Here is a 27,408-nt window from a genome sequence, read left to right on the forward strand (position 1 = left end):
TGTAGCGCGGCGTCGGCGTCGATTGCGGTGATCGTTCCTCGGCAGTGACGGCGAATACTAGGGAAGCAAGAAGAATACAATCGACGGCTCACGTCATCGTCCCTGAGATCCAAGGCGATTCACCTGGGTGATCAAGAAAAAGAGCATGGAATAACAATAATCATGAATAATAATAATGGGTACAGGAAAACGTAATTCATTAGTTATTTCTTTTACATCGTTTGAATCATCTCGAATCATATTCATAGATTCTTCGATAATATACGTGTGCACTAGGGTAGTCCCTACTTGGGTCATTTCATAATTTTGTTGCTCCCTATAGCTCAAATATCTGCGAATGAATAAAAAAAATGCTCGCGAAAGCTGGAGCTCTTTGCTCAATTCTAAGTAGTCGATGATAAAAAAATCGAAAAATTTTCGTTGATTATCTGCTGATATAGATAAGAGATTGGGCAATTTTCAGACTTTTTGGAGCAGCACAGTAATGGAAACAAAAACATGACCGTCAAGTCTCAAAAACCGCCTGCTATTCAAATGGGAAAATTCGAAGGCGTTGGGGACTACTTAGAATGGCGCTACGAGCTCCAACTTTCGCGAGCATTTCTTTTCATTTATTTGCAGATATTTGAGCTTTAGGGAGCAACAAGATTGAAAAATGACCCAAATAAGGACCACCCTAGTGTGCACATTATGCATGGATATTGATTCACGGAGAATAGATATGAACGAACTGTTTTTTCCTAAAGTAAACAAGAATCAAGGAATCGTTGGTCGAATAAAAATAAAATTTTAGAAAGATTCGACGAATAAAATTTTGTTCCGTAAAGAAAAGTATCGACGATTACTCAGACCAACTTTTTATTCGACAATGCAACGTATTGCTACATCGGAGCCCATACGTACGTGAAATGTTAGTCAATAGCTGCAGAAGACGAGCAATTGGTTTACTTCCGCATTCACGAATGCATCGCGGCCATGGAGCTTATTTGTTATAAGCTCTATGATTGCGGTAGTGATGCACGCATCAATCATAACCGTGACGTATTTAAATCATTGGTCTCGATAGACTCATTTTTAATTAGATCAATCCTCCGTAGTTATTTCAGAACTATTGAAGAGAATTTGCATGGTTGTTTTCAGGACCACTTGAGGTGGTGTACGTACACCCGAAAAGCACATGATGCGCCAGTGTAAAGCTGCACCAGATCGAAAATAATTTTTGAATAAACGATGGTGAATCTTTGATTGCTATATGGTTTGGCGGTCGAAAGTTATTCAATAATTTATGGTATCAGCCAATATATAGTTCCGACAAAACGATACTGGACCGACGTGTGTATAGGTATGTATATAAGTATATCATGAGGGCTGCTATGTTTAAAGGATATTATTGATCCAAGATTGTGGGCATCCTGTAAGGTACCGATATTGAAGTTGATTGATGTGGACGTTGAATTATTTTCTTCATTTTTCAGACGATGATTAAAACGGTACTGAGGTCACGTGAAACATGTACCTACATTACTCGTAACCGTTATACCTTATACACTTATTTCTTGATCTCCGACCTTCCAATACATGGGGAGACCTTTAAAGATGGCATCAAAACATCAACATACGTACACCTACCTTATTATACATAAACATTAACTCGGCTCCACGGTCTACTTTTCTGTTATCCTATAATGTAGGTCTGTCGGGTCTAATTCGTATCTCATCATCGTACACCGGCCGTTACGGATTAAATACTTTACAATATTAAATATACTTTGCATGGAAAAAAGTACAACAATAATGCGCGAATTGGGTTCATTTCGTTTTTTTCACAGTATTTGGCGAAAGTTTCAGTAGATTGGAATTACTAACATGGTTATAGTTTTTTTTTTCTTGTTGTCACCGTCAATTAGCGGTTAACGAAAGTATATGATATCGAATTTCGTTGACCTATTTTTGAATAGGTTCCGCGTGTTTACTACTCGTTAATTTTTGGTTCGCAGACACCGGAGATGATGCGGGGTGATCGAACAGGATAGTGACGTTATAAAATGCTTGCAAAATTCTCGTTGTACTTTGAGAGCCAGGAGAGTTTTACTTGCGCTGACGAGGTCGTATACCCGTACCGTTATGAGACTCATGATTCGTCTCGCAATTCACCGGAACAACGGATGAATCATCAACGTTGATTCATTTATGGTTCCTCCTCCGCGAGTTACGCTGTGCCGAACACGCGATTTATGATGTTTAACACTTTTGTTAATGTAGTAGAGAAATTTGTTGTCTCTTATCAACCCGTATCTGAATAGATACTGTATCTGAATCAGCTGTGTAATATATGCTGTAATTATATACTCGAGGTCTATTCAAAGTCAGTTAATTGCATAAATCGAGATGATTATTTCAGGCTGGAGACGATGTAAATGTTAACAAAATTTTACTTTGTTTATATCCAGTTGTGTTACGTATTGACTGCATGTGTGCAGCTGATAAAATGCCTTTTACGACCGTCTGCTGGTAATTCAATTATTATACATGAGCTAGTTTCTCTTTCTCTCTCTCTGAATGACACTGGATCCGGAAAAAATTTCAGCTCGAAAACTAGGTACTCGTAGAAAAAACGAAAAAGTGATACCGCGCCGAGTATGAAGTGTAGGAATTTACAGACGAGATAAAAATAGATTCGCTGTGTGAGCTAGGATATTATACCGTAGCCGCATGAATTTTCCTATATATTTTATCGTAAACTTGCGTCACGGTAATATTAGAAAGACCCAATATGATGTGCGTTCAGAGAATTTGGTCGATAACGCAAGTATATTAATTTTTATTTTTGTGCCCGCATCTAATTTGTTTATTTTTATTTATTTTAAGGTCACCGTCTCCAGATTTCCCAAACTACATAGCATGAGAAACTCAACATTCTGCTCCTATTTTAGGGCAGCGTGAGCAAACAAAGGGGATCTGGAAGATGTATACGCATCGTAGTTCCGGAAAATCCAAGGGCGGATCGTTAATGCGGTAAAAAATACTACGATTTGTCAAAATGAAACGCACCCCTTCGTAGTAAAACATTAAGCGGCGTCAGGCTGGCGCCACAACCATCGGTTCGACCCTGCAGATATTGACTTTGCCCAAAAGTGTGTCAAGCAAACCGAGTCGAAGGACACACATCTCATCCTGCAGGAGGATCACAACATCCTACGTTCAAGGAATGGAAATTAGACGATGACAAAAAGATTCATGTAAGAGAAAACCAGAATAATTAAGCTACGACTACGCGGAAAACGCACTTTTCAAGATCGGTACATTCAATTAGACTTTTAAGAATTATCAGATCTGACTGGGTGCATCCGGATCAAATGATATTTGGATCGATTTGGTCGAATTCTGTGGTGATTCTGAGTTGAAAGCTGCAGCTGCAAGGTCTGCAAATGATTTGTTAATCGAAATATTGAATTGATAAAGAAACTGCGATATCTGGCCGCGGTCGATGGCATTTTAATTTCGTTAATGATAAAAGTAATATACTTATGCCCGAGAGAATTTATTTTAATAGAATGACACATAATAACGAACATGCAATCATTTTTGCATTATGCGTAACGCGTGCGCTGTCGCGACCGATCACCGTAGCTCGTTTTATCTGCGTGAGATACCGAGCTAATTATAAGTATTGAGCAAACACATCGCAATGAAATTAATGAATTACTTGGGATTCGTTTCATTTCTTTTCTAATTATCTTATTTTCCAGGGATCACAAGGCGTGGCTAGACGTGTGCGGGCGTGCTCTGCACACGCCATTATAACTACATTTTGACGAATTCTGAAACCATCATCGTGCCTATTACGCAGCATCTCATAATGGAAAAGCGTGCACCTGATGCTCGTCAGAAATTATGATCATCTGATTGAAACTAGAGACCAGCCCGGCTGCTTCCACTAGCGGACTTTTTGATCGTGATCGTTAGCTTCTAAGCATAATATGCAGCCACCGTCCCCGGGACCTGGTTGGCTGACTGGTTTCCCGACTGGTTACCGGAGTAGGTAGTATACGTCCGCGACCTTTATTAACCTTCGAAGCTGCTACCTCGAGCTTCCACGTTAAAAAAAATGCCGTAGATTATACGAGGAAATAAAAATAAGCGCTGAAACGAACTCTAATGAATAGTGGTGATTGGAATTTTCAGATTTCATAACTCAATTTTTCCGAACATCCATTCGTACGGAAATAGGATGAGGCTGAAAGATTTTAACTGGAAATATGCGAATGTAATACGGGTGAAATTTTTTGCCGTTTCAACTTCTCGAATTGAAAAAATGACGATTGTTTCGCACGACCATCCGATCGGAGCAGTTGAAGCTCGGACGGGTCATCAACGCCTATTGACAGATAGCCTGCGACGACTCGTACGGCAAAAGGTACCGCTATTCGTACAGTATATCTACCCACACAAACCGAGGAAATCACACAAACACAAATTACACGTATAGAAGTTCATGTACCAATTTACAACTAAATGCAGGTGTGCACAAATCTATGTATACGGGGCATTCCGTGTCAATTATACCAAATTCTGACCTTCACATTGCGATTCAATTCTTGTTATTCGAAATTCCCATTGCCCTGTGAGTGTTTAGACTAGAATATCAATTTCGATGATTACTCCAATACGGGAAAAAGTTAAAGGCAAATTATCAAGTTTTTTTTTTTTTACACAGAATAATCGAAATCGAAAACAGAACTTAATTTATTATAGTATTTTCAAAAGTGTCCACTTTTGTATAGGCTTCGGGGATCTCGTGGATTTTCTTTTCAATATTTGTACGAGTCAGAACTTGGTCGGGTCGATCAGCATTACTCGAGGCTCACGAATCTGAAAAATTCCTCTTGATTCATAAAATCTTTGAGTTGAGTCAATTATTAGATTTTTTAATGACCGTTACTCACCCCTGCTGGCGAAAACTTTCTCGTTGTAATGACAATATTCGTTTTTTTTTTTTTTTTATTTCCGCAGAAAGATTCTCCCAGTGGTGCAGCCCGTTCACTACTTCCTCTTCGATCTTCTTCCTGTTACATTCCTCCTCTTCTGGTTCTCTTCTACTAGTGTATACTTACACATGAAATGATAGGAGTGAGGAACTACGAGGAGGCAAAGGACGATCTATGGTATACCTATAACGTGGTACGGGGGGACAGTAACCGACAAGGTGAAGTTGGGTGGGAACCAGGGAATGCATAGCATACTGTAATACAGGTACAAGTTTGTAGCGTATTATACCGGAGACGTGGTGGTCGTCGTGCAGTGTAGAGAAACACGGGTCCCCTCAAGAACCTGGCCCAGTACTCGGTAGTATAGCGTTCCGAGGCGGTCAGTTAGGCGATGAGGCCCCGTACCGTTCGGTTAGAGCAAAATCCATCATCAGTAACCACCACCGGTTGACCGAGTGAACCGAACCGCTGCAGGGATATAACCACGTGCGATAAAGTGAAACGCATTGCCAGTGTCAAGTGTCTGTCGAGTTCTTGTTGTCTCGCCCGTCGTCACCACCTCTGTATACCATTGGTGATCCAAACGCTACCACCAGAGATGCACCTTATACCGCGGGGTACATTTGGCGGAGGCCTTCTGCTTCTCGTTTACCTCTCCTTCGCCCTTCTCGCGACCTCCGAGGCTCAGGACGACGACTCCCTAACAGGCAGTTTTCTTTCCGGTAAAAAAATAATCAAAAGAAAAAAATAAATTAATGAAAAAGGTCAACCGAGTCAGAGTCCAGTTTCCTTTCAACTGGGTACATGCACATCTTCTCACCGCATCGCCGGGTTTACGGAGAATTTTCCGATCGATTCATTTATACGACCATTGTGCACAAACGACGCCGATCAAAATTTCTAAGACACCCCTCTTTTTTCTACTCTTGACACGTACTTCGTCCGTTTTTTGACTCTGTCGACATTGCACAGATCGTAAACCGTTCCTGTGTGATAGTCTATTTGGTAGTCGCTACTTTTTTGGATGACGGAGATTTAACAAAATCCGAAATTGTAACTGTGAATCCTACCATAATCCTATTAATAATCGAACGATATACGCTTGATCTTCGTGAATTTTGAGTCGGCTAAATCTTGTACTCGAGAAGTGGACTAAATTCAAGTTTTCCGTCAACCGTTGGAACACAATTTCGAAATTTTTATTTCCCATGTGCCTCTGCAGCTGCAGCTCGTTCCAATGGTGTATATCACGGTGTCGGAAATTGACGCGTTTTCTTTTAACTACTTTCCGCAATCAGGACAGGCTAGTGGTCACAAAAAGCAAAGGAAGTCACTGGTTGTTTCGCTTCCTCGACCTCGGCACGCGCAAAGCTGTAACAGTAACCTAATAAAATAATAGCGTAAATGAAACTTACTACGAAGAAATGCACGTGATAATTAACAGCGTTACCTTATACTTCCAGAATTCGAATCACATTTATATTTACTTACTTTTTTTTTTCTAAATTTCAATCAAACCGTTTTGCAGAAACAGTCTCTTTTTCTTTGATTTGTTACTTCACATTTATCATATTAATTAATCAATTCGACGATGATAAAAATCTTATCCGATTTCGAAAACTTGTTATCTCCTTTTACTTTACTTTGGCAGTCCAGCGTATTTATAAGTTCGAAATCATGAAAGAATTTTTCGAAAACGGAATTCATTCACGATGTAATAGCTGGGTTGTCCTCATTCCCATGTAGTATGCAATATAACATAATGGCACGAACCTACGGTGCATGAACTGCCGCTGCAGTTCTTCACTTCATCCGTAAGCATTCTAAACCGTCTGGCCTACAATTGACGGGTAACAGTAGTCGTTTTACGAATAGGATTTGAATTAACAAAAAGAAAAAAAAAAAATCGATCTCATGCCATACCATTCGTTTATATAGTATAAGTAGATACCAAGAAATTACGGTAAATTTCAAACCAGAATCGAAATGAAATTCAAATCAAATACCATCGCCAGAGTCGGTTGAGTTTTTGCTGTAACCATCTTTTTTTTTTTTGATTAAAATTTTTTCATTTTTCTCTTTTTTTCGATAAGGTCGTTTCGTCGACAGAATATAAATACACCGCAAGTGTGGGTCGGGGTCAATGATATCGTTTACAACATATAATAGGCTAAAAAAAGTCCATTTAATTCAATCAAACTAAATTATTCAAAATTTCAGCGAAGACGAACGACCGCAGCAGTACCTAACATACCGATCAATGAAAGCGAAGAAGAGTAAAAAGTGAATAATAATTGAATGTACGAAGTACACTACAAATATAATTTCAAAGATCATTACACAGATTCGCGTGGAAATTGAGCTGCAGTTTCTGTAGAAAAAAAAGAATTTAGTAAATAAATAACGATTTTTACTGTTGACGATGTAGGTCATTAAATATATTCATTTGAATTGTCTTCATTAGTGGGACTGAACCCAAATTAGTAAAATTATTAGGTATACCATGTCTTTTTTTAGAATGTTCAAAATTTATGTTCGGAAAAGCTGTAATCATCAATCAAAAACAAAACTATCAAATTACGCAAAACTAATAAATAACTCTACGTCGTTTGAAACGATCCAATTTGCAAAGGATGTTGTGCCGTTACGCAAAATAGCTTAATATGTATGTATAGGTATATCCACTCGATGTTGATGTTGAACTTGAACTTTAATTAATACCGTTTGCACATAATCGACTCCGCTAGAACCACATTTTACACGATTCTAACGCGAAATATTATATATAAAGATTTATTGATACATTTTTGCCTTCATTTCCGAAAGAGAAATAATAAGAAAGCAAAACTTGTCGGCATCGTAAAATATCACACGCAATATCTAGACGCCTTTTATAATATAATGAAGTGCCTCTTGACGAGCTCTGCACACATCTTTGCAGTCGTGCATCATGCGTATACGGCGATAGGTTGGAGACTGGTGCGAATATTCAATAAATTAACTTCAGCAATTAGCCATTTGAGCTATTAGAAAATATAAAAGTTATTATGATAACACAGATGAGAGACGAAGCTAAATAATTGAAAATAAAGAAAAGAAAAGATGAGATAAGAAAAGTTAAAGAACCTAATTTAATACGCATAGAGAGAACTCGAGGAAGCCAAAGAAAGAGAAGAAACACGAATGTGCTTCTTCGTGCGCTGCTTATTAACTCCCGTTATATTTGTTTGGGCCGTTATGCCTGACGATGTGACGCCGTCAGGATTATTCAGTGTTGGATATGGGCATGTATGCCTGTAGAGGTATACATTATACAAGCTATTATACGGACACAAATAATTCTATGCGAATATTTTCATAGCTAGGGATATCGCGGGAAGAATAAACGTTTTGATTTTACCGCGCCGCTGAATTATCCTCCCGCGGTTATAACCGTTACTAAGGAAAAAAAAAGACTATCGAAGATCTTTATTCAAATCTTGTTTCCTGATACCGCTTTTATAGCGCCGGTATAACTTACGCATTTATACTTCGTAATCAGTATTTTTCTTTATCTATCAACAAATTAAGCGCACTGTTAAGGCGAGGTCATGAATCGTCGACGGATCAACGATTCAAACAGGCGACAATGAAGCTGCGCAGCTTTCTTCCAATAAGCGGTTCATTCTCTTCTTTCGAGAGCGTATTCTTTTATTTGAATTACTTTTCTTCTTGAGGCGGGAAAAGGGTGTGATCGTCGGGTCAAGCGTTCTACACCTACGGGACAACTGTCCGTGTAACATCTTGAGCACTAAGAGACTTGCTCATTGATTTAATTATTCTTTTTAACGGGAACACGAGTTCCTGTGCTGTACAGCTTTGAAATTTGAATGCATCTTTGAAACTTTTTGATTTGCAGATTTAAAAAAACTTTTCAAAGAGCATTGACGAAAGTACAATCATCCGCATGTATATGTATAGATCTCTCTTTTCATTCCTTATATTCGTTTGAATTGAACGAAGTTGAAACCTGTGGAGAATTTATGGTCAGAATCTTATTCTTTCAGGTGTCGGTATTTCTGAACAGTTCACTTCATCAATGAAACACGTTATTGTACGTAGATAATCGCGGTAGATGGTACATGGCTACATAATACGTTTATGATCTGGTATGAGAAAGTAGATAGCTACATATAATATTGCTGAGCTCGGATTAATTATGTCGTGGAATTGATAGATCTTGGAACCATGTTTATGATGCAATACATGCAATTAATGGAGGCGTTGAAACTTACCAGATATAATTATTTAGCACAATATTAGAAAAAAAATGACAAAATATCGGTAATTCGATATCATGGGTGGAATTGGGATAATGATTAGGTACCAAACGAACTGCATGAGCTATTTCAATTTGAAACTTGGATAAAGACGAAAAAAATCTCGAAAGTATTCCGGATAGACATTGGCTGGAAAAAAAAACTTTAGCTATAAGATACAACTCGAGCGCAGTGACTTTTCGGTATGAAGTCCACGGTTACCGCATTTTTATCTCAAACCGGATCTTATAGCGGTTTCCATTTCCGCATTAAATTTCTAATTCTCAATGAAAAGTTTCTGTCGCAGCGCGATTCAAATTCGAAGTAATTATAAAAAAGGTTGACTTTTTATTTTTCCCATTTTCATTTTCAAATCCGGCATCCAGAGGAAACAGGACTATCAAACTAATCGAGAAAATATTCTCTACATTTTCTGAGCTCGGTGAACCGCAAGGACGTCCTTGTTATACATCCTAGTTATAGTAATCAGTTATACTCAGGTAAACAGGTCATCGTCCGACGGGATTGCACTTTCATTTCAGACTTAACTATGTGTGATAATTAAATCTCATTTGTTTTGAAAGATTAATACTGACACAAGTACCACGAATAAATTTTTTCTGAAAAGTTGTAGTCACCTACAATTTAAATCCTAATCAAGTAGCCGATTGTCGACGAGACAATTTTTATGTTTAGATATCTAGGTACTGATTTAAGCTGTTACCGACTGAAAACCACCAAACGATTTCATGTGACAATTAAAAGATTGATGACTTCTTCGTTTACAGGACTTTTAGAGTCAATAACGAGTACTGAAAACAGTGCAGATTGTCCCGGAGTATGCATGCACGCATTCGCAACTTTGATTTGTTACGAAGTACTCGAAGATGTGCAGTGTCCATCAGCGAGTATGCGATGCTGCGTTGAAGCAGCAAACAACACCATACCTGCTGATAGTTCGAATAACGAGGGCAGTCAAAATGGTACAACAAATACCGAACACAAAATTGTTACAGTTACAGTCGCACCTACAACAGTATCGACGACTACTATGAGTACAACTACCACAGTGAAAGCGACAACTGTGAGTTTGAAAAATTAAAAAAACTTCATGCTGAAACATCCAATCTGCTGCTGGTTTTTGGAACATTGTATTTTTATGTTCTATTTCCTTTTTAGGTAAAGCAGAAAGGACAGGATAAGCAAGCGAACGGTAACTAAAAATTCCTCATGATGCATTAGATTAATAACGGGAAGAGATAGTCATGTTAATTCTTCCTCATAGGCAAAACTTGCTCCGGAATCTGTGTAGCAGAACGTATCGCTGAGTACTGCGAGGCCGTATTAGCAGTTGATGGACTGTGTAAAGAAGGATTACGTTGTTGCGTGTCTAGAGACATATACGGTGACACTCCTCCTCCAGAATTGATAGTCATTGATAGAAATACAACACGAAAAGCTGTGACCTCACAGGACAAAACCACTCAGATGACCACCTTCTCAGCAACTACTCTCAGCTCAACTGCTGCTCCAAGTACAAGTATCGCAACAACGACTCAAAGATCAAAGCCTTTGGCACAAAAACCGTGCAAAGGAGAATGTGTCACAGGATTGTTCGCTCTTTTCTGTGACAACATCGACAGCGAAGCGGATTGTCCAAGCGATGGTAGCTGCTGCATTACTGATGCACCAGAGAAATTGGTATAGTGCCACATCGATTGATCTATGGAATGATAGTTGTTCAATAACGTAAGAAATGTAATCTTGTAAATGTTAAACGATGTGGTTCATTTCAATAGCCGGAAAGTACTACTACTACAACTCCACGTCCTTCCACTAGAGCTCCACCATCCAAGCTGCCTCGATGTCCAGGATTTTGTTTGCTCAACATCATGGCAGCCTTCTGTGAGCGTCCAAACGTTCTTGTCGCTAAGACATCTACTTGCGCATCAGGCTCGATCTGTTGCGATAATACAAGAAACCCACCCCAGGTCAGTACGTCGTAATAAAAATTACACCGACCTCATTTGGGTTTACTGATGTCCTATTTCTCTCGACTTTACAGCGTAATAAGCCTCGGCCAACACCGCCGAGACCAACTACGACTATGGCTCCTTTGCCACCAGATCCACGTCCAGAATGTCCAGGCTCCTGTATTGTTTCATACTTGTCATTCACATGTTTCAGTAAGTGAAGAATATTTCCGATTTTGTCTAGGGAAACAAAAATTTTGTACGTTAGAGAACCTGCTGTTTAGATGAAACTGTTTTCATTTCAAAAAGTAACTCAAAAAGTGGTAATGCACCATTAGGAAACGCTGAAATGACGGATCTCTTCAAGTGCAAGAAATTGGGACATCAATGTTGTGCTCCGAAATCAATTATCAGGGAACTGCAAGGAGGGAATTCGAGTCAACAAGCAGCTTCGAATAGAAATGACACAGTATTCACACCGAATGCTACTTTGAGACCATATACACAGTTGATATCAAGCCCAAGTTGTAAGTAGTTTGAAGTCCCGCAAGTAACAGACCGTCCGAACTGTTTTAATTCGGAATTTGAAATTTAATTTAGAAGTACATCGATCACTTTTTCCCTTGTTACAGATGAAACAACTACGATATCAACAACCACACGACCACCTGTGTACAGTAAATATGTCTGTGGTGTCAAAGGAACGTCTCGAGGGCCAATACAAGCCCGAAGTGATGTGAGAGAAGGTCGAGTTGTTGGCGGAGAGGACGCGGATGCTAACGAATGGTGCTGGCAAGTGGCTCTCATCAATTCCCTTAATCAATACCTTTGCGGAGGAGCATTGATTGGAACTCAGTGGGTTCTCACTGCGGCACATTGTGTCACTAAGTGAGTACCAAATCATAAATACATCCCAATTTCATGAAAGAGTGAAGTATGTACCTTGTACTAACGTATCAAAATGATGTTTCAAATGAATTTGACCAGTTAAAAACCGTCAAAATTTTCAGCATTGTTCGGTCAGGAGACGCGATATATGTGAGGGTAGGTGATCATGATCTTACCCGCAAGTATGGCAGTCCTGGCGCTCAAACTTTACGAGTTGCGACCACATATATCCATCACAATCATAATAGTCAGACTCTTGACAATGACATAGCACTTCTAAAACTACATGGGCAGGCTGAATTGAGGGAAGGTGTATGTTTGGTATGTTTACCAGCTAGAGGAGTCAGTCACACTGCTGGAAAAAGATGTACAGTTACTGGTTATGGGTACATGGGAGAAGGTAAGCTACAAGAAAAAAAATCGTAAACGCACCTTGTGATCCTTCCAAGCTAATACTCATATCGATTGGATTGCAGCAGGCCCTATACCACTGAGAGTACGAGAAGCAGAAATACCGATAGTCAGCGACGCTGAATGCATCAGAAAGGTGAATGCGGTAACTGAGAAGATATTCATTCTGCCAGCCAGTAGTTTCTGTGCAGGAGGTGAACAAGGCAATGATGCGTGTCAAGTGAGTAGCGTTACTGAAACAACCAAAACTGTTAGAAATCAACAAATGATGTAGATAATTTGCGATCATCACTTACTTCTTCAATATGTTTGCAGGGGGATGGCGGAGGCCCACTGGTCTGTCAAGATGACGGTTTTTACGAACTAGCCGGATTAGTATCGTGGGGTTTCGGATGTGGCCGTATAGATGTACCTGGTGTTTACGTGAAGGTTTCAGCTTTCATTGGATGGATAAATCAGATTATTTCCGTAAATAATCTCTAGGTCCTCTTCACTGTATTTAATACGAACTATTTATTTGCGTGCACATTTATCTCATTTTGATATTTCGTAATTGGAAACCGAGTTGGAAACCAATGAGCACCATAGGTATATCAAAGTGCTTAATTCAAGCAATAGTTCTTTCATTAACTTCACGAGAATCACAGAATCTGCTCTCAAATCGCGACGATAGTGAGCTCTAGGATTATTTCTTCGTGGTTTTTATAGAGGCATCTTCTTATTTTTAGACGATTACAAATCTAGAATGAATAGAATTCAATGCTCATTATTCAACATTCCAAATGGTCTTTAGTCGAAGTAAATTAACAACTCAGTTACAAACCATTTGTAATAATAATTTATCTCGATGTGTTTACTGTAAAACTTAGATGAACAACTTATAAATTCTACAAGTGAATCACCCAATTGGTGCAAATGATGACTAATAACGTCGTATATTTTTTTATTGATTTATTATTCGTTTAAAAAAAAATATGCTCAATGTAAATCAGTCGGATCAAATTTTTTTTTCCATCCGTTTGCCACCTGATAATCAAAGTTATCGTAATGTACCTTTTCTGTATATTCTTTGAGGATGTGCTCAGAAAACATTTCTTCTTCATTCGAATGTCATGATGAATCATGTAATCTTTCTGTGCGTTCAAAGAATAACGACGAGGAGCTTGGACATTACGGATGTTAATTATGTTTGGTTTATAAATCGAACCACTTGTGCATGACCATGTCTTCTTTGTCTTCTAGTTTGAAATTAGGTGAGGGTGACAAAGATAACAAATGTACTATGTTAAATTATATACATATGTTTATAAACCAGTCATTATTCTTGTAAGACAATTTTTTTTTCTCTTCTTTTATTTTTTTTTAATTCATCAGAAGATTGTTCGAGCTATGAAAAAAATATATAATTATTTTCTTGCTTTGTAAATTAATGCATCACTCATTATTAATATTTTTCATTTCATCGATACATTAAGGTTTTTTTTTTTTCATTTATTCCGCGATTCTTTAGTATTAAGTTGCAAATATAAATCAACATCTCAATAATCATCAGAATACTGCATTTTTCTGTTCAAATGTCCTCGTGGGGAAACCAAAAGAGTTTCCAATGCGGCAGGAGGATTGGCTTAAAAATATAATAAATTCAAAACCCATACGTACAGCTGGGCATTCGAAATTCTAACACTGAGGTATATAAAACATTTTCTGTATATATTTCTGTATTTATGGATATACTGAAATATAAGTATTTAAATTATAAATATCTTGGTGAATTTGATTACTTGCAGTATAAGAATTTATCTTTACGAATAGTATTCAGGGAAATAAAATGCGAATATGACGAAAGTCGTCCGATCCAACTGCCTCTAGGTGCTTTAGAATTTTAAATTATAGGATTGGACGGATGTAAAGCTTAGAAGATACTATTTGGTATTTACGATTTTATTATGCCTATTAAGTATACCATGGAATTCTGCGACTTCAATAGCAATACATTTCAGGTATAACGGGATTATGTCATGTACAGAAGCGACTTGTGATCCATCATGCTTCGTATATGTATAATTTGTACAACATGCAATGTTAACACTGAATGAAATGTTGGAAAAAAAACTTACTTTTCAGTGCCACTGCCACTGGTAATGACGATGAGGTTTCACGAGAAGCTGTCTGTATATTTATTAGCTACTGAATTCAACTTCCATTGTATAATCTAATACAAGTACAAAAGATTGTTATTTGGCTATTTCATCTACTTATCTATGTGCTTATCGTTATTTTTCATTTATATTATAGATACTGTGAATTTTGATTCAGATAAAGAATCTTTACCTGCCGAGTGAAATGTTATTTATCGAGATAGTAATATCCATCAAGTTTTAATATTTTGCTGAAATATATGTTATTGGCAATTTTATAATTATTCAACTTTAATATAAAATTACTGATTTTTATACTTTGTTAATAATAGTGTTGTTCAAGTTTTATAGAAAATGTTAAATCATCATTTTCTGGTAGAAATCTTTCACTGAAGAATAAAGTAGAATGTGAGGAATGAGACGAATATATCTAGACATTCTTCTCCACTTGTGACCTTCTCGAATATTTACATTGAATGAATGAAGCAAATTCCAGTTTTTTAGAAAACCAAACGTAAAATAGCTAAATCTCTGGTGAATGATTTTTAAAATGTATTCATGTTAATAAATTCATTAGAGGTAACTGACTTCAGTAGAGATTCTTAGGTGCTTTTGAGATTCGTCAACTAGGCTGCGACATACTTACGAATGCATTTCTATCATAATTCATCACGTTTTGATTTCGGGGCTGTTGACAATAGTGTTTCGACATCCCTTACTATCTTGCTGGATGAAGCGGTATTTATTTGACTTCCTTCATAGCTGTTACCATATCTTTGCCCAGGAAAGTATAGCATCACTGTCGGATATGCACGTACCGATGCTTGCACACACAGCGGTCTATATTTTTCACAATTGACTTTGGCAAACCGAACTTTACCTTTTAAAATCTGAAAACGCAATGATTGAGTAGAATAATTCTTGTTCGTAAGTTTTAGAAAGAATTTCGTCGTGCAGAACCATTGTTTCAGATTTCATTGAAATCACTTTGATAATTACCTGTGCCGCGATATTGTAATGAGGTTGCAATTCGATACAATGGTGACACCAAGGAGCATAAAAATCAACGAGCCAAGATTCCTCCCGAGGAACAACTTTATCTTTGAAGCTGGCCACGTTCATATCCTCAACTTTTACAGGCAAAAATTCTGTGATCCAGTTCAGCATCGACAAGGAATCTCTCTGTCCATTAAATAATCTAAGCATACAAGTCCAGTATAGCCCATTAAATATTTGAACTGATACATAGTTTCTGTTTTAGAATTCTTGCAACAGGGATCAAAATTACATACGCCACTCGATTTAACCCTCTGCTACCAGCTGGATATAATCTGATCGTTGGATAGCTGCGAATGCCTTGTTCAGAGCAGAGAGCTGATTCAACTTGACAATCGACCGAAGCCACATGTACGAATGGCAATACTTGCAACGACTTGGCAACTAGTGTCCATTGTGGAGCTAATTGTTGACAGGGACCACACCACGGTGCAAAATAATCCACGACCCAGATTTCATCAACCTTTTTCTCACCAAGTTTAACGTCAAAGTCATCTGCTGTCAGTCTTGTTACTGGTACGAAATAGGGTTACTTATTAAATTTTTCAACAAAAAAATTCTGATATTTTGTACATCTGATCATTTTCTGTATCCATTACCGGTGGGATTTCTCATCTCAATGATGAACTCAACAAGATTTGCAGCTACTTTGTCTCCTGAGAATAGATTAGTATTACTGTTGTTCACTAACATCGCTGTTGGATACGAACGTATGTTGAACTGTCTGCAGACATTAGAATGTATGGTGCAATCCACCGTGCCAAATTGTATAACTGATGGCTCAAAATGTAATGATGCTTTGCGTAGTTCAGGTAAAAATTTTATGCAGGGTGGGCACCATGGTGCATACCAATCGACGAGCCATGCTTCGCTATCTGCAAAGAAATCAGATGCAGTAAAATGAATGTCGTGAACACGTTGATTAAATAATATACTCCATGTTGCAACATTCTCACTTCATCTCTGATAACTATGGGAGTATCACCTTTCTCATTGTTCATAATTGATAATATTTCATCGACTGATAGCATGTGTACATTCGTAGCCTTGATACTATCAATTGCAAAACTGGCAATATGATGCACGGAATCTTTGCCATGATGTAATTCAAAGGCTCCACCTGGCTTGAGAACCCCCCAGATAGGATAATGATTCACGTTCAACTGTTTACATAGTTGCGAGTATCTGCCACAGTTTACTTTTCCTGAAATTGAGTTCAATATTTGGAAATCATAATAGGATTCAATTCGAATCCTTCGTAGGATGATGACAAGTAACATATGGCTTTGCCGACAATTTGCAACGATTGAATCATTATACATGATTATACGAATAATTGCTTACCTAAATTAATACTTTGTATAATACTCGGTAACCTTTTCAGCTGTACATCTAACTGCGTTGCTTGACCTACGTAAAAACATATCAACCACCCAACATCGGCGCCTGATTGCAAACGCGTCCTTATTGCCTGATTCGGGAATGATATTCTTTATAGATGAAGGATATTCTTCAACACTATACCTAGATTTTTAATCGTCATTCATATGCAATACCTGAAAGTCATCGGCACTGAGATCTTCTGGCTCAGGCAACTGTTCCAAAACCTTTCTTGCAAGGGTTTGAATATCGCCAAAATCCTCAAAGAATACAGGTTCTGCAAGCTCGTTGTTATGTTGGAAGACAACCCCCACGTTGCGCGCGACTACGTCGTCACATTCATCTTTTGAGCATTTAATGACGCGTACATCAACCATTTTGTTCTAAAAGATGACATGACATCATGACAAGGACATTAACGAAAAGGTATGAATGGTGTTATGAGCGTTTAATAATTTTGTCCTAAAAGCATGGATTCTCATAAAAATGCTCACCAAAATTGCAGCGATTTTGAGACGATCTTCAGCAGTATAGCAATCGCGGTCTCCGCCACAGACAAATATTACAGTAGCACTTCCGCTTTTCTCAGTACCTCGGATAATTCTTTTACCAACCGATGCACTAATAGGTAAAACTTTAACGTCTAATCTATTCAGAACATAACTGGTGATGCCCTCATGTGTATGATCACCTGTGTACTTTACACCGTGTGTTGAATGCTGTTAGTAAAAAGAAGGAAAAAAGTTGAGGTACATCCATTCTAAACATATGTCCAGAAATTTTTCTCTAAGGTCAATGTAAAGAACACATTGACTAATGAATCTACTTACTCTGACATAATGAAGCAGCGTAGGATACGACCTAATATTGATTTGGCGGCAGAGATGCCAATCGTCTTCACAATTTACAGCGCCAATCCGCACGACTCCTTCCAATTCTTTAGCTATTTGTCTCCACACTGGAGCTAAGTGATGGCAGTGACTGCACATTGGTGAATAGAAATTTATGAACCAGATACTTTCTGATTGCAAAACCTTTTCATCTGCAAATAAGTCATAGTTTCATGATAGTTTAAATGAATATATAGATGTGAAACCGTCTGGTACTAACTAACATGTGTCAACTGCTATTCTATACTCACCATAGTCATGCCGATTCAGAGTTTCCACTTCAGGATCGTCATCATAAATGCCAAATTGATGCTGATAATAGCTCCAAGATTGGTACTGCTTTGGTTTGTATCCGCCATTGACCCCCTCTTCGCCATAAATATCATATTTCTTCCTTGTTTCAGCATCTTTAAGCGTCTCATATGCAGTAGTGAGTTTCACAAACTTGTCATGAGCATCGGGATCATTCTATAAGTCAAACTTAAATAATATTACCAGTTGTTTAGGTATTAAAAGTTTTCATTTGGGTGTAACAGCCATTCATTATGTACCGTATTTTTATCTGGATGCAATGTAACAGCTAGCTTTTTAAAGGCTTTTCGGATTTCCTTGTCATTAGCATCTCTCTTAATGCCAAGTAAATCATAATAATCTTCAGCCCAGGATAACGATATTGACACCAACAATACTACTATTTTATAGTACCTAGAATTGTAAAAATGATTTCGTTTAATCATGGAGACGATTAAGAAGTGAGTAATTGCTTCAACAAGAATTGCTTTACTTAGATTATCATGCGATAGGCAGTAGCTACAAATTTCTTCAACAAGCCCCATGTACACATATTTTTGGACATTGCACACAAATTGCTAGTTGGTAACAAAATATGCTTCAGCACCAATGAAATTTTAGAGAACTTGAAAAATTCATTGGATCTATTATAATATGATGTTTATTCCAAGGCTACAAGTGGTAAATTGCTTTTGGTAATTGTTAAGAAACATTATCCCCATTTTTGTTTGCGTGACACACAACAGACCATGACTACTTGTAGGTGACTTTGTCTCAGATTTTGATTTCTCAAAAGCAAAACGGTCAGAGCGGAACAAATAGTAGTACATCTTCTAGAACTACCTTGATCCATCCTGTTGTATTCTGATGTAATGTAAGAAGTAATCTCAACTAAAGCAATCAGACAATAAGCATTACGGATTGTAATCTAACTTCAGCAAAATTTATGTCATTTTTTGTTGCAAAATAATAATTATACTTTCAAATGCAATGAATAATCCAAAGTCTCATGCCAAGAAATCAGACATGATACCAGCCCAAACAGTGCCTGAAACTTGATTTACATGTTTTATGAGAAATATCGAGACAATCTGAATAGGAATTTTGACAAAAGAAGGAAAAGTATTGATTGACCATTTTTTGGGAAGAAAGTAGTAGCGTTTTGTGGCTGACTGAAAGGAGAGGTTAAAGGTGTGATGTGTCACATAAAGCTCAAGTAATTTCCACTTGTGGTGTGTACTTGCTTGGCGATTTTTTTGAAAGGAATATTTGTTATTTTAACCAAACGATTATGAAATTATGAATGGTAGGCGTTTGAAACAAATCGACTCAGCAACGCACTTACATTTTTCCTATTACTCTAGAATAACCTAGGTTGATCCGTTTTAACTTTTTTTTATACCGATCTTATCAACTTCCCACTTCGAGTTTCGTCGCCCACATCAGACCGTTCCTTCGCTGTTTGCCGCCAACAGATTGACAGTTGTCACTTGTGTTTGGGTTAGTTTTTTAAAACCGCTAATTTCGTAATCGAGTGCTATCAGGCGCATGTTCCTAGCAACACGTGCATGTTCGAAACAGTGGTTCGAAACCAAGTCAAACTACGCTTTGACACCTTCAAAGTTATGTGAAATGACCGGTGTCGTATGCAACCAGGCATTGCTGATATCTAATGTTTCCCCCAATGAATACTACAACTGTATGTAACATTTATTGAATACATCTCATTCTGAATATAAAATATCCAAATGTCTTATCCCTGATTATCCATTCTAGGTACAAGAGATTGCACAAAGATGACCATGGTTCGCCAAAAATCCTGACTTCTTACCAAAATCTTGAAAGAAAATAATGAATTAGAATACGAATCCGATTTTCATTACAATTTTCAATTCATCTTATAGTCATCTCTAATGCAAAGACATTGAATTGTTCATGTTTCATTATTCTTTCTTAGCTAGCAGGCACAATGATTTAGATCATTAACATAGATCAACAACAGTAGATCTATTATTTTAATAATATCTCATTCAGATTCAAACTCATAGGGCCTCAATCACCTGTGAGATTGGAATCTACAGGATATTGAAAGCACCATTTATATGACAATATAAATAAGTAATGTTCAGTTTTTGTTCAACCTGGTCTGGATGAATCGAGACTGCTTTGTGTGTCTAGTAATATGTTGATGAAACTTTTGTCACATAACAGTATACATAATGAACGTAATACGGAAGGTTTTGGCGTGTGCCATAGCGTGTTGGACAGTCACGCTTTACGCTCTGACGATGCCTATCCCTTCCTCTTTCGGCTACCACACCACACAGAGGGATTGCCAGTTCCATCAGAACATATTGAAAAGGTTTCAGTCTTTGTCAGCATTTGACTGAGAATCGAATCAACTCTTGTAACACTCTGTCTTATTATTTTCTCAAATCATTCTGATGAATCGTCACGTTTTTTGATCTCAGTTTGCGCTATCAATCAAAACCAAGGTGTCACAAGTGCGACACCAAAGCTTGTACGTAAATACCACAGCATTTATCAAAGTATATGTATTTTACTTGCTCAGCACACTATGACATAGTATAACTGCATTGTTTTGATTCAATTTATTATTGAAGGATTGGTACGAGAGGTACGTGCATAAGCTCAGTGAGCTATACAAAGTAGACAAGGGACTTCGATAGAATGATACTAATAAATAGCTTCAAGACTCCAATTGAAATACTTGGATTTTTGTTGATTTTTGGTTGTACTGTTGGAAGAAGTGATACACGATATATAGAGGTAAGTAAAAGTTAATTGAGTGATACCTACACATTCTGGTATAATTGTGTTAAAGTCCAAACATAAGTATGACACTCCGAATTTGTAATTATTTTGTAGAGCTAAATTTGCAAATCTACTTTCCATTTTTACTTGACAGGATCTTTTTATTTTGTATTATTTATACAGGTAACAGTATACTTGTGGAGCAGAGATGATACAGTTTGATAGGTAGCATCCTACGACATGCTTCGTAGATCCTTAGTCACAGTAACTGTTCATTGTTTTGTGTAGTGGGTTGGGCCCATTTCCATTTACAATTGTAATTTTCAGAATGAACAATTTATGAAGTTACAAAATGTGGGTTATTGAATATGTTTACCAGAATCGTGTTAATCATTATTTGACATATGTTTATTTTTTAAAAGGATTACCTCTTTCATAATTATTTTAAATTCTATTTGCATGGAGTTAAATCATTCTCCGATATTCATTGATATTTGAAGGTAAAATTTATTAGCAATTACCAGTTATTAGTCTCAAATTCATATCTCCATTAGATATCACTATTTTCATAGGGTCTGAATGTAAATTTGGGAGAAGCTTTACAATTTCTGAGAGAGTATGACCGTGAGGCTTCCACAATGTGCAACAGAGTTACCACTGGGCAATGGCAGTTTGTCACCAATGTGACTGATAACAATCGCCGTAAGATGGTAAGAATTGTGGTACACCTACTATCCCATATTGGGTAGTTAATTACCATTGGTATTTCTTTCAACAGTTAGATGAACAAACACTGAAGGCAAAATTTGATAGAGCATCTTGGAGAAAAGCCGTTAGTTTTGCTTGGAGTCGAATACCAGATCCCTTGGCAAGACGGCAACTCAAAATGCTTGCTACTCGTGGACGGAACTCTTTGACTGATGATAAATTCAATGAGGTATCCAATTGATCTTCAGAGCATGTTGTGTTACACGCTGTAATATTGAATCATTGAAGTACTAATCGTAATGTGTAGCAAAACATAACGGGCTCTTAAATCTTTCAGATTTATCATTTGATTGCTGAGATGAAAGAACTTTACACTAGAACTAGACTTTGCCCATATACAGAAAGCGATCAGAATTGTGATTTGGTTCTAGACCCAGGTAAGCATAAAAATATTTCCGCTCATTAACCATTGGCTGTTATTTGTCATTTATTTGACCCAGTGTTACATTTTCGGATCTAGATATTAACAAAATAATGGCACAGTCAAAAGATTATAAAGAATTATCCTACTATTGGAGGGCCTGGCATGAAGCTATTGGACCACCCCTAAAAAATAAGTATATGAGATACGTGCAACTGGCAAATCAAGCTGCAAGATTAAATGGTAATGATCCACAAAAACAATAAGTAACAAAAAAAATGAAACAACACTTTATGATGTAGGATTCGCTGATGCAGGAGACCAAATGAGAGAAGACTATGAAGATGATTCATTTCAGCAAAACATTGCAGAAGTCGTTTCGGCTATAACGCCTCTGTACAAACATCTGTTCACTTTTACCAGACGCAAACTGATAGATAGATATGGAGATATAATAAGAAAAGATGGTCCACTACCTGCTCACATCTTGGGCAATATGTGGGCACAAAACTGGCAAGGAATTTATGACATAGTGCAACCGTTTCCTGCAGCGAGAAAATTAGACGTTACTTTGGATATGATGCTACAAGGTTTTACACCATTGAGGTAGGATCAAATATACTACACTCTATAATGATAGAATCTCAACTCTTCCAGATCCATAAAATAAAAGAATGATGAGACAAACTTCCACATATTTTGTGTTTCTACTTGTTAATGTTTGTTTAAAGAAGAAGGTCTCTGTGACACAGGTCAAGTCAGATTGAAAAATTATCAGTGTAATTACACATTGTATTTTCAGGATGTTTCAGACGGCAGAAGAATTTTTCACATCTATGGGCATGATACCAATGCCACCTGAATTTTGGAGATCTTCTATGTTCGAAAAACCAGTTGGTAGAGAAGTAAAATGCACAGCAAGTGCATGGGATTTTTGTAATCGCATCGATTATAGGTATATATACGTCATCATTTTTCAAGTAAAACACTCAACAATCTAACATGCACCCAGTATAACGTTCACAATACCAAACTCGTAAAAGCGCTGCGTCAATTAAATTAGTAATTTTTTACAGCTTAGTCTGTTACATATGAAGAAAACAGATTACTGTATATATTGTATCCGTGTCAAATTAGTCACATACAAATGTCAATTCTCTAAATTTCAGAATAAAACAGTGCACAGCAATTACAATGGAAGACTTATTTTCAACACACCATGAAATGGCCCATCTACAATATTACCTTCAATATAGAGATCAACCGTTACTGTTCAGAGAAGAAGCTTTACCAGGTGATTTCATATCCTCCCTAGGAAGTCAGTTGTAAATAATATGTAATGTAACAGCTTAAGTTATTTGTTTCTGAATTTAAACATATTTAAGTATTCTCATTGTGAGAGACTTTGATGGTGATCATTACTAATTAATAATGTCTAGGTTTCCATGAAGCTGTAAGTGACGCAATAGGACTCTCAGTGATTACCCCACAGCATTTACATAGAATTGGGCTGTACAACAATTCCACAGATGACTATGAAACCAACATTAATTTTTTGTTAATGATGGCTCTGGAAAAAGTAACTTATATACCATTTGCATACATCGTTGACCAGGTAAATTATATATGTATGTAAATGAGAAATGGAAAGTGTTTCCATTAAGTATAATTGGATAAGTTATTATTCAATTAACGTTACAAAAAGAGCATGAATATTTCAATACAACATCACTGTGACTACAGGTGTAAAGTTGCACATGTCCAGACTTAAACTACAAACAATTTAGTTATCTTTTCGAGAAGATTTTAAACGTTGCATATTCATATTTATTAGTGGAGATGGAGGGTGTTCAGCGACGGAGTTGCAGATATGACGACAAGATGGTGGGAGTTACGATTGCAATATCAGGGGATCGTACCACCTGTAGCCAGATCAGAAAATCATTTTGATCCAGCATCAAAATACCATGTTCCAGCTGACATTCCTTATGTGAAGTAAGTGATATACGATACTTGTGATATTGATTGTTTGAGATCTTCCCATATTACTGAGCATTTCCTATTCTAGGTATTTCGTCGGAATAGTATTGCAATTCCAGCTTTTCGAATCTCTTTGCGAGGTTGCTGGACACACCGGTACATTACATACTTGTGATCTTTATCGTTCTCGAGAAGCTGGCAGATTGCTTTCGTAAGTGATATGAGTTATCAAAAAAATGCCGAAGAAGTTTGCCAATTGTCCTGTGCTTTAAAATGAATGTAATTTCTCAGAGATGTCTTATCAGCGGGCTCATCACGGAACTGGAAAGACACAATAAGAGAAATGACACGAGGTCGAACAGACCGCCTTGATGCTGGGGCCATGCTGAGATATTTTGAGCCTTTAGCACAATGGCTAAGGCGGCAGAATCAAATGGAACCGGTGATTGGATGGATAACCAGCCAGGAGGATACAGGTTGGTCAAACAAACATATTGTTAGTGAGCACTGTAGTTCATTTTCTGTTTGAATAAAAAATGCACATAATTGTAGAAATATTATCCTCTGTTTCAGCTCTCTTTGCACACTGGTACAAAGGTGGATGTAATTGTCTAAAACCATCTTTGATGATTCTCGCAATGATATTCAATACTTTTTATTCCTTTATGTAAATCAAGATCGACATATGGTGATGTCAATGTATATGTATATAGATACGCTAATTATTTATTTCAGAATATTTATTAGGAATTCTTTTAATATTGAATCATTTCACCGTTATTATAAGATGAAGCTTATGAAGGAAGGAAATCAACAGATGCATAGCATTATAATCTTTCACAGCAACTGTTCATAACTGAACGCGCTCTGGCAGACGTTTGCTAAGAATATAATATGCAGAATTGAAGCTCTGTATCATCAGAAATATAAGTGTCTCCCAAATACCGGAAGCCTTTTCCCTTTTTGTACATTGGAAACGGGGAAAAAAATTATGTAATAGTAACTCATGAGACTGGACACGAATCTCCGTTGGTGTCCACGTAACAACTGAGTTCTGTCAAATGATCGATGTCAACTTCACGAGTGATTTGATCTCCATTTGAATCAACGCAATAGCATTCATTTCTACGACATTGCCATGCTGCAAAGTTCCCATAAGCACAACAACTTGGTAGCTCCGTAACTTTGGCTTCACTTAAGATCCATTGTGTCCTAGCACAATCTACAGGACGACATTATTCAACTACAGATAGAATAACTTTGCAATTACAGAAATAATATCAAACTTGTCAATTCAATATTACAGTTAAGAATGACTTACTGCAATCCATTATTGTAGCTTCTGTTCCATTAATTTCAGCTTCATAGTTATCTATTTGTAGTCCGTCAGGGTCTGTACAAATTTTCCTGCAATTTATTGTTTCCTCCAATCATTAAACAAGTAGTATTGAATTGAAGTAATAACATGTCACAGAAGACAACCTGTATTAATTTTCCCTGCAAGACAAATGAAAAGATTCTAGCTCTGAACTTACTTAGATTTCGAATATTGAATGCGTGCATATTTTCCATCTATTTGACAAACTGGTAGAAGTTTTTCATCGGTGATACCGCTAGCTATCAAGGTATCATAGGCTTCTTCACAACTTGTGTTAAACGTCCCAGTTTTGTGAATTGTTGTATCAACTGTGGAACCAAAAATTCATACTATTACAGAAGAAATATTAAGAAATTTTGGGGTGCTTTGCTCAATACAAACAACAAGAAAGGGTGTCTTCAGCCAATTTGGTAACGTTGACCGGTTCAATGTTTGTTATCGGTGCTCCAGTAACTTTGTCAATACACAAACAGGTGGTATTGGGTGCCGTCAAACATTGTACCGGATCAAATTGGCCATTACTAAGGCAACGTGCAACTGGTATCTCATGCGTCGGGTCTAAAGTGTTTTGAGCTCGCCAAGCATTTAATGAGCATCCTAGAAAGAAAACATTGTAGCTGTATAATATTATGAGTTGCGTATTAATGCCGTTTTAATTACCGCAAGACATTTCTTGTTTGTTCCATGGACTCAAATAGGGTATTTCCCCGAAAATTCTGTTACCAGTTGGGTCCAAACAATAACATCTGCGGGATACACAATTTGTTGTTTCCGTTTAAAATATATAAGCCGCCTTATTAGAGCAGCATATACACATATGTACATACTAACATAGAACCTGGAATACAATGAGCAGATTCAAACAGGCCATCGTTGTCACACTTTGGACGTACTTCGCTACTTCCCACTGCCCCTCCATTTAGTTTTGTATCATATTCACCTTGAGCTGATGTACAGGCAGTTATCACTGGATGAGTAACGTTATAGATTAGTCAAGTTTAATAGTCTATAGAGATTTACCAACATAAAAAATGTCTCATATTTAAAGAGCAAAATTACTTTTTTGGCAGGTTGCTTCCTCATCTGCATTTTCCCGGCAGGCTAATCCTGGCCCACAAATTTCTCTGGGAGGTATCTGACCTGGTAAGCCTTTAATACACCCTTCTCCCTCTATAAGATTTGTCAGGCAGTAATCACAGCAATTACAAACATCAGGATGTAACAAAAATGTCCCATGATTCGTGGAATTGAGGGCTTGGCAACCGGTTGATAATTCACTACAGCCAGTTTTGTTAATGTACTCCTTTTAGGAGTTAAAAGCTCAAATTAAATTAGAATTTGACCATCGAAATTTAGAAATTGGTTGCAAATAAGTTGTCCCAACCAGCCATTAAATTATTACTCAGGCTTAAACTCTGTTGCAATTTGCACATATATCATCTATAGCACAGAATTGCTCGGGTCTACTCACCGTGCAATATGCAGTTGTGCATCTTATGTCTAGGTCTGCCGAAACCTTATATGTAAACAAAAGAAGAATGATCAACTCTTTGTATTCCATGCTTGAATCCAGCTGACTGCTAAAATATTAGGCTACACAAGTTTTCTGTGTGAACAATGAAATACATTGAGAAACTGTGATAGAGAAAGGGAGATAAGATCAATAACTGGTATCATTTCCTTTAATCATACTAGATAATGAAACTGTAAAAGACTGATGATAAGGCTTCAAACTTCTCTTTATACTTTTTTAAAGCAGATTAGCAGTAATGGAATATGTGCAAAGTGAATCTGGCAGTTGAAACACCCCAATGACTGTTTCAATATCTTGGT

General features: G+C 37.2%; 4 protein-coding genes and 1 long non-coding RNA gene across 15 annotated transcripts; 2 read left to right on the forward strand and 3 right to left on the reverse strand.

Annotated features, from left to right (window-relative positions):
• Nucleotides 1-41: 41 nt before the first annotated feature.
• On the forward strand, nt 42-14,089 carry LOC105687163 (protein masquerade). 6 transcript variants are annotated; one of them, XM_048651074.1, is made up of 17 exons: nt 42-179; nt 1,141-1,342; nt 1,476-1,619; nt 2,934-3,239; nt 3,750-4,038; nt 4,186-4,417; nt 5,014-5,206; nt 10,075-10,370; nt 10,466-10,499; nt 10,572-10,987; nt 11,086-11,277; nt 11,352-11,472; nt 11,598-11,786; nt 11,892-12,147; nt 12,270-12,547; nt 12,624-12,778; nt 12,874-14,089. In XM_048651074.1, exons 7-17 carry the CDS (start codon nt 5,122-5,124, stop codon nt 13,039-13,041), a joined length of 2,190 nt encoding a protein of 729 aa, XP_048507031.1. In that variant the 5' UTR covers nt 42-179; nt 1,141-1,342; nt 1,476-1,619; nt 2,934-3,239; nt 3,750-4,038; nt 4,186-4,417; nt 5,014-5,121; the 3' UTR covers nt 13,042-14,089. The 6 variants fall into 6 exon arrangements, with proteins under 6 accessions (XP_048507031.1, XP_048507016.1, XP_048507020.1 ...); XM_048651059.1 differs by having other exon boundaries at nt 1,476-3,239; nt 3,750-4,042; XM_048651063.1 differs by having other exon boundaries at nt 70-191; nt 1,476-3,239.
• On the reverse strand, nt 11,054-13,016 carry LOC125500059. The gene is made up of 4 exons (XR_007277228.1): nt 12,855-13,016; nt 12,580-12,791; nt 12,324-12,502; nt 11,054-11,499 (listed from the first exon to the last, which is right to left on the reverse strand). It is a non-coding gene; the product is annotated as an uncharacterized LOC125500059 (long non-coding RNA).
• A 394-nt stretch (nt 14,090-14,483) lies between the features above and the next one.
• Nucleotides 14,484-19,794, reverse strand: LOC105687162 (dnaJ homolog subfamily C member 10-like). The gene is made up of 12 exons (XM_012402575.3): nt 19,659-19,794; nt 18,574-18,727; nt 18,274-18,490; nt 17,963-18,174; nt 17,627-17,851; nt 17,309-17,515; nt 17,097-17,223; nt 16,738-16,956; nt 16,352-16,627; nt 15,989-16,265; nt 15,696-15,894; nt 14,484-15,586 (listed from the first exon to the last, which is right to left on the reverse strand). Coding segments are annotated over exons 1-12 (2,346 nt in total). The 5' UTR covers nt 19,661-19,794; the 3' UTR covers nt 14,484-15,355.
• Nucleotides 19,795-19,871: 77 nt separating this feature from the next.
• LOC105687164 (angiotensin-converting enzyme-like) lies at nt 19,872-25,008 on the forward strand. Of its 5 annotated transcripts, XM_048651128.1 has the most exons (16): nt 19,872-20,012; nt 20,090-20,675; nt 20,785-20,834; nt 20,938-21,103; nt 21,661-21,798; nt 21,867-22,025; nt 22,134-22,233; nt 22,317-22,460; nt 22,520-22,823; nt 23,020-23,172; nt 23,387-23,511; nt 23,657-23,832; nt 24,052-24,212; nt 24,286-24,408; nt 24,489-24,673; nt 24,750-25,008. In XM_048651128.1, the coding sequence occupies exons 4-16, from the start codon at nt 21,005-21,007 to the stop codon at nt 24,866-24,868; spliced, it is 1,986 nt and encodes a 661-aa protein (XP_048507085.1). In that variant the 5' UTR covers nt 19,872-20,012; nt 20,090-20,675; nt 20,785-20,834; nt 20,938-21,004; the 3' UTR covers nt 24,869-25,008. The 5 variants fall into 5 exon arrangements, with proteins under 5 accessions (XP_048507085.1, XP_048507076.1, XP_012258000.2 ...); XM_048651119.1 differs by having other exon boundaries at nt 20,090-20,862; XM_012402577.3 differs by having other exon boundaries at nt 20,090-20,834; nt 24,771-25,008.
• On the reverse strand, nt 24,923-27,209 carry LOC105687165. Of its 2 annotated transcripts, none has more exons than XM_012402578.3 (8): nt 27,047-27,208; nt 26,635-26,878; nt 26,407-26,542; nt 26,236-26,321; nt 25,957-26,172; nt 25,733-25,883; nt 25,519-25,604; nt 24,923-25,419 (listed from the first exon to the last, which is right to left on the reverse strand). In XM_012402578.3, the coding sequence occupies exons 1-8, from the start codon at nt 27,134-27,136 to the stop codon at nt 25,202-25,204; spliced, it is 1,227 nt and encodes a 408-aa protein (XP_012258001.2). In that variant the 5' UTR covers nt 27,137-27,208; the 3' UTR covers nt 24,923-25,201. The 2 variants fall into 2 exon arrangements, with proteins under 2 accessions (XP_012258001.2, XP_012258002.2); XM_012402579.3 differs by having other exon boundaries at nt 25,277-25,440; nt 27,047-27,209.
• Nucleotides 27,210-27,408: the final 199 nt, after the last annotated feature.

Source organism: Athalia rosae, chromosome 1 (assembly GCF_917208135.1).
Source record: "Athalia rosae chromosome 1, iyAthRosa1.1, whole genome shotgun sequence".
Taxonomy (NCBI): Eukaryota; Metazoa; Arthropoda; class Insecta; order Hymenoptera; family Athaliidae; genus Athalia; species Athalia rosae.